Source organism: Sander lucioperca, chromosome 18 (genome assembly GCF_008315115.2).
Source record: "Sander lucioperca isolate FBNREF2018 chromosome 18, SLUC_FBN_1.2, whole genome shotgun sequence".
In the NCBI taxonomy this organism is placed as follows: Eukaryota; Metazoa; Chordata; class Actinopteri; order Perciformes; family Percidae; genus Sander; species Sander lucioperca.
The window spans coordinates 13,884,044-13,891,037 of NC_050190.1; the positions used below are offsets into that span (position 1 = coordinate 13,884,044).

A 6,994-nucleotide genomic window follows, 5' to 3' on the forward strand; every position below is an offset into this window, starting at 1 on the left:
CAGAGTTAAATGCATCCACCAGCATTAAATCCTCCAGCTGGGTGTCTGGCTCCCTGTGTATCCTGCCTGGTGTAGTGCTGAGATTGTGACTTGAATGTTGGCTCTGCCTCTCCCATCCCACTACACTGAGGCACTCAGTTTGTCTGTGTGCATGTGGGTATGTATGTGTGTGACGGGTTAATGCATGAATGAATAATTAATTAGATAGTTGAGTGTTCATGCATGATGGGGCTCAGTAAGAGCTTTGTGTTTGTGTGGGCTATAACATGTCTGCAGAGGTGATTACCATCAGTAGGATGTCTTTCACCCGCTCCTCGCTCATTCTTGTCAATGTACTATGTAGATATATTTGCAATATAATACAATAATCCATGAGTTTAAAATTTATATTTATAGAGGAATCGGATTGGGTGTGTCTTTTTTCCCCCTGCAGCATCAAAGCCATGCAAGTAAACAAAGGAGGTCAGTAGGTTTTTTTCCCCCCAAATAGGTCATTATGCCTTCTGTTTCTATATCTTACAAACACTGGTGGACAGGTGTTTGACATCTGGAATCCACTGGAAGGGAGGAGAGGGATGTGTTTCTTTATCATGACTTCTATCTAATAATTTACCAAGGCAAGTGCCACAACATTGACAAATGCTTGTTTTAAGGAGCTCACTTGCACACATCTCGCAACTCTCAGATGTGACGTTTCACAGTAGTACATTGTAACATGACAATATTTTTGCCTTACATGCAGCCCTTTCAGTGTTGCATCATTGGCCCATGTGTGAAAGTGGTGCATTGCTGACTGGGTTTTGTTGAATGCAGCTGCCATTAGGACGTATTAGCTGATTAGTGTGCTGAGGTGGACCTACATTCATCCACTTGGAGATCCATTAAACTGCAGGGATCCCTGAACATAAGCACAGCACACATGCTGCCAGCATACCACAGCTATTATTTATATGACCGCAGCAAACACTGGCAGCACCTAAAACAATATGACAAATGGAATGACTTAACTTTTGTCTACACAGTTTTTCCTCCAGATATTCTGAGATCTAAAAGGTGAACCTCCTACTTGGCCTGACTGTGTTTTAATTCCGTGTTTTGCAGCACACAGAGGCTCATACTTCCCTTTATGGAGTTGTTGGTGTTAAGTTTCCTTTGTATAAACCTCACAGGAAGTGTTAAGAGATCTCCCGAGTTTGCTCTCGTCATCATTTGCCTTGGTGCCAAAAGCTGCCGTTCAACTGAGGACACCCTGTGCTCAGTTTGAAGTATTGGCTGTAAGAAAACTGGTGCCATTCCCTGCCTTAACAAGACTGACAACTAATTACAGCATACTTACTGATTAACTGCTGACTTTTTGGACCAATGCTGTTTAAATACGGACAAGGTAATTAAATAAATAACCAAGAATTTATTCCCTAAATCCCTATTATCACAAAACTGAATCAGACAACCAGAATTTGACCCTTTATTGTGACCCTTTATTGTGATCCTGTAAATCAACAGTCTTTTTGGTAAACAAAAAAAACCAATTGTGTTATAGAGCACTGAAATGAAAATGGACAGCAGCTACTATACACACAAAAATGTTGGCTGTGGCAACACTTTCAAAACTGTGTGGTAAATATTGGTCTACTGGTGATCACCAACACTGAAGGGAGTATAAAATGACAGTATTTCCAATTAAAAAAATACAAAATGCAGATAAAAGTGCTGTAAACAAACTTCTATACACATTAGCTGAACTGGAAGTTGTACCACTTGAGGCAAGTGAAATATCGGATGAAGTTGCTACTAATAAAAGTTAGAAACAATATATATATTTACATCTACGTTAAATCCAGATGAGGTGAGTCAGATGCATTGCCATGAGTCACCTTCATCATTGTTCTGGTTCATGTGAAAGGTTTTTATATTCAGCAGCCAAAATAACTCCTGTTTATCATATTCCCACTCTACAGATGACTTCATACTCTTAAATATACTTTTGTATACTTAATATTCAATCCCATATTCAGTCTCGTTAAGGTAAATAGAATGCTAAACATGCTAGCATCTGGATATTAGACATCTCACACAATTTACTTCATTCACTTTCAGTATTTTAAAAGAGCAGAGATTACACTGCTTTGTATTTAGTTAGACAATGAGAATAATGGGGTGGATATAAAAAGTATTTTTCTTCTCTTTGAGTTTTCATACAAGGCACAAGGGTAGTGGTTTGCAAACTAGTCACTACGCAAGCGATTACTGCCCAGCAGAGCCTAAGTGAATTTAAAATTACATTACATGTGCACACTTACAGTACGACAATACAGCTTGCAGATGAGTCTTAAGAGCTTTTGTTGATCATAATAATAACACCACAGAAACCTATGATATGTCCAGTAGCACATTTACACTGAGTGGTAGTCTCGCCCAGCATCGGCGAGGAGTCATATTTCTCGTTGTGTTGAGTTCGCAAAACTCCACAGTTATATAAAAATGTTAACAAAGTACTGCACTTTTTCCCCATTTTTATAATTTGAGAACGTTGCCAGCACCGATTACTATGCACAGTAACTGCTCCAGAAATAGCCTCGAACAACACAGACGTAGGGAAGCTGAATGAGGCATTTGTTTTGAAAAGGAAAAGTTGCTGGTGACCTATTCGACATTGCATCCCGTGAATAGGCCAATGTGTACAAAGAATTAAGCCTCAGAGTAAATCAGTGGCCCTGTGAAACAAGTGTTTGGTACCTTGTAACGCCACAAGCAAGCTAAAATTCCTCAGACTCGAATCTGGTATCCATTCATGTCTGCAGCTGATTTTTGCTCCAAAACCTTCTTCTCTCCGGAGGGACTGCAACAAAACAGACACAAATATATGAGACAATGAGTTTTATTCACACAAAAAGGAAACTGTGACTAATTCATAAACAACTTATCCTTTGCTGTAGATCACAAGACATCTGTAGTCCAAATATTTTCCACTGACGAAAGCATTTCACATTAATGGCTATAGTGCCTGTATTTTTAGTGAAGAACCAAGTTATCTAAAGCACACGATTAATCATACCGTCTCTCAACGCGGCTGATCCTACGTATGGGGCTGCTTGGTCCTCTGAGGGGTGAACCCATGCTGTTTCTCCTGTCTTTGGTGGGAGAGGGTGGTGCGGGCTTTCCTATCTGCAAAAACATATCACACATAAGAACATCTTAATCAGAATCACTTTAAAACACCACATGCGGGTAAGTCAACTGTGCCTATGTCCTGTACAGGGCGAGGCTCAGTATCAGTGGCTGAAGTCTGCCTGAATTGTTAATGTGATTGTGCAGAGCACTCGCTGTAAAAGATCATCTATTGATGGATTGAGCCGGCCATGCATGGAGCACAGTAGGGCAGAGTAAAGCCATCACATTAGTTTGATTATACACAGAGCTCAGCATCGAGGCTGCCTTCATCATGTGAGCATGAGAGGTGATGAGAGAGCATCGTTTGAAAGAAAGCGCTCCTTAAACAGCCGGGTCAACTCAGTGTCACTGTGCATGAAGAGGCAGCACGTCAAAAGGAATCTAATAAGCAGTTAAAAAGGACTGCCTTTCTGCTGAGGACAAATTACATTTATCATCATTGTCTTTTGTCCTGCAAGAGCTCCATCAGCTTGTACTGGTGTCTGCAGCAAAATGAGACTTTCACAATGCTATTATTGTCCCAGACACCACTGTGCCGTACCTTCAGCCTCATGTCTCGAGTGTGTCTCTCCAGCTCCTTCCGTAGCTCCTCCTTGGTCAGCTTGTCTACGTCCAGTATCGAATGTTTCCATTCTATCTGCTCCACGCTGTGAGGGTCGTGGGACACATACTGGCCAATCCTGACCTTGCGCAGGGTGTGCCAGTAGCCCCTGTAGGCTCCTTCGAATTCTTGCACCAAGTCCATCAGTGTCCGGAACTCCAATGGCTTGAACATGAGGTCCTCCCTACGGCTGATGCCCAGCGCGCCAAAGCGGCCCCCGATGTGAACTCCCAGCACGATGTGGTGGAAGTTGTTCCCTGAGAACTGAGACTGAAAGCTGAGGGGGAAGCGCTCCACACCGGGCATGTTGTTGGTGAGGTAACTGTAAGAATGTAGATCAAGGAAACTGACATTTGATCTCTGGCTTTAAGTATAGAGTCTTGAGCAACATTTAAAAAATATCATAGCATATAAAGCACTATGCAACATGATCTGTTGCTGTAAAGATACATCCCCAGGATCACCGCCTCCAGGCATTTGATTGGCAGAGCCTCCCGCGTCATCTCTTTAGCAATGTCCATCAACCTGTGCAGAACAATGGAACAAGAGAGTAACACTTGTAATGGTCATCTGTGACATATAAAAAAAAATGACTGTGCACTACAGATTACATGCACACAATGTTTGTTGAACAAAAACATTTTCCATGAGCCAGGGTAATAAAATTTGCGCCGCTAAATCTAATAAAGCATGGTCTCCTGTTTCTTGACGTGTACAGTCTTGAATAAAAGACAAAAACTTGCTTACGCAGTAAGAGGCCGGCTCTTCTTAATTTCAAAAAACTGTGTTCCCGTGTGATTGTACCTGTAGGACACAGTTAAGTCATACCATAACAGAGCAAACTGCTTTGGGAGACTACTCTGCTGCATGCAGTGGGGGGGAAGAGACAACCACTTATAGTGCTTTGTGATATTCATAGGTTGTTGGTTAATTATGGATGGATTTAGTCTCTGACTGGAAAACAAGCTTAATATAGAAAAGAGTATCTACACTGGCCTACTTTCTAATGTTTGGCCCATATTTCTTAAGAGTGCCAAAACAGTGGGTCAGTGGGATTAATAAAAGGTAGTTTGTGCACTATGTACATCCACTTGAGTAAAATCATAATATATCTGTACAACTATAAATGACGTGTTGTCAAAAACTTTAAAATACACTCAATAATTATTGTGGTACTAACCAGCCAGTTATACCAACTTAGTCAAAGGATACTGCAATTCCCTGATGTATTTCTGTATGGCTTCCAGGCGCTGTGGGATAGTGTTGGTAGGTTGGTATGTAGGCACACTCGGTATTGGAATCTGTGGGACAGAGCATCCAAACAACTGCCTTACCATTGTACAATCCCAATATTCATTGCAGCTGGAGAATGTAGTCTTGTGTGCTCTTGTCTATTCAGCTAACTAATGGCAAGAGCATCTTAATTGCTCTTTAACCACTCTCATGTGACATGAATGGCCATTCTCCTGTGTCTAAAACATCGTTAGCATGCAAATATACTGTGGACTGGACACATGCATTGTATTTTACTACTGTGATGAAAAAATAATCATTTACAGTGGAGTAATTCAAGTTGATTTAGTGGGGACTGCGTTGTAACACTGTAACTCAACATTTTCCCACAACACACAGGTGTAAATTGTTTCTCCACAATGTGTAAGTTTACCCTGCATAGTGTGAAGTGCAACTGTTACTCCTGTCATGTATAACCAGCTGCAGCTTTACATATCAAACACTTTACCTTGGGCAGGTCAGAGGCAATCCGGATCTCCTTCCCCAACGCTTCACCGTCGGGGTGTATTCGAGCCACATGGCGCCACATCCTCTCCCAAGTCTCCTCATCCACCGGGAGGCCTCCTCTGTTCACATAGAAAGGCACCCCTCCATCCCTTAACTCTTCTTCACCTTCATCCTCCTGCTCCTCATCTCTCTGCTCCACTGAGCCCATGGTGACTCTCAGCATCCCACCTCAACCAGGAAGCCAACCGAGTCCAGGCACAGAAATGTCCAGACTGATGCCTTGGACCTCTCACTGGTTAATCTGCTTGCAGTAGGTTTCCACAACAGATGGCCAACTCATGACACAAAGCAACTTGTGCCACAAATATCTCAAAATGTCAATGCAGGATTTAATGGGGTTAAATCTAAAGGTGATCAGCTAACTCCTTGGAGCACCAATTTGCCCAAAAAAAATCTTGATGGAATAAAGAATGACTTTGCTGTAACTATTCAGCTGTTTGGTCAAATCTAGTATACTGTAGGCCATTCAATAATCACATATTCATGTAAATAAATAAATGAAGACACTATAAGGTAAGACGTGTAGCCTATTTTAATGACAATACTGTGAAAGTTCATCAACAAGCAAACGCAAGTCCGCCAATGTAACGCTATATCACAGTCTGTAAGAGGATTGGCTCTGCAGACAACAAAGTATTAGAAATGACTAATTCCCTGTACCGTTAGAGGTCATTTACACCACAGCTATCCAGCTAAATCAGTGCCGTTGTACAATCCCATCATCTCGACACTCTTCAAACGTCCTCTTCATCTCCGTGTTCACCAAATCATTTCGTTCCAAGTCAGCCGGTTCATTGTTCATACAGATGCTCCTGGGTTCAGTGACTGCGGGTTGGATTCACGTCTACGAGCCGCTCAGACACTCCCAATCCTACGTCTACTGCGCATGCTCCATATTTAGCGGATGATCTCAGCCGTGACAAATGCTGCATTCAGGTGCTGCCTGAAAGGTGTCAATCGCCGATCCGATTGCCATAATATATTTACGTACCAAGTGCTTTTGGCTATTATCAAATCGCACCATTTTTTGGTTATGTTTAAATTTACTAATCTAATAATATAGCGTTTGGTGCTGTGGTGGAAGGATAAAGAAAAAGGTAATTTCATTTTCCATATTTCAGACATTTCTTAAAGATAAAATGAAACCTATAAAAAGGTCATGAAAATAGACATCCGACAATTGTGCCTATTTAGACAAGATGCCAAGAAGTGAAAAAGTATTGTTTTTTACAATTTAAATTCCAACGTGCTCTGGTCATCATTTCACAGTCGACTTAATTAGTGATTCATTTGTCATTTATTTGTTAAATTATACTGGTGTAACATTTACACTGACCTCGTCCCTGTTCATTAGACAGTACATCTCAATTAGCAGCATTAAAGAAAAAAGCAATAAAACACATTTTCACTTCAATAACAAAA

At 41.3% G+C, this 6,994-nt stretch overlaps 1 protein-coding gene across 1 annotated transcript; it reads right to left on the minus strand.

The window, feature by feature from the left end:
* Positions 1-2,216: 2,216 nt before the first annotated feature.
* On the minus strand, positions 2,217-6,450 carry vash1 (vasohibin 1). The gene is made up of 7 exons (XM_031278766.2): positions 5,514-6,450; positions 4,985-5,073; positions 4,520-4,576; positions 4,223-4,297; positions 3,713-4,094; positions 3,056-3,165; positions 2,217-2,839 (listed from the first exon to the last, which is right to left on the minus strand). The coding sequence occupies exons 1-7, from the start codon at positions 5,733-5,735 to the stop codon at positions 2,767-2,769; spliced, it is 1,008 nt and encodes a 335-aa protein (XP_031134626.1). The 5' UTR covers positions 5,736-6,450; the 3' UTR covers positions 2,217-2,766.
* Positions 6,451-6,994: the final 544 nt, after the last annotated feature.

What these genes read in the sequence shown, in the direction of transcription:
- vash1 (XM_031278766.2), bottom strand. Translation starts at nt 5,735, where the DNA reads ATGCTGAGAGTCACCATGGGCTCAGTGGAGCAGAGAGATGAGGAGCAG. An exon ending in TTGCCTCTGACCTGCCCAAG is followed by an intron (nt 5,074 to 5,513) that starts GTAAAGTGTTTG and finishes TCTGTCCCACAG; the next exon opens with ATTCCAATACCGAGTGTGCC. An exon ending in ATCAGCCGCGTTGAGAGACG is followed by an intron (nt 2,840 to 3,055) that starts GTATGATTAATC and finishes GTTTTGTTGCAG; the next exon opens with TCCCTCCGGAGAGAAGAAGG.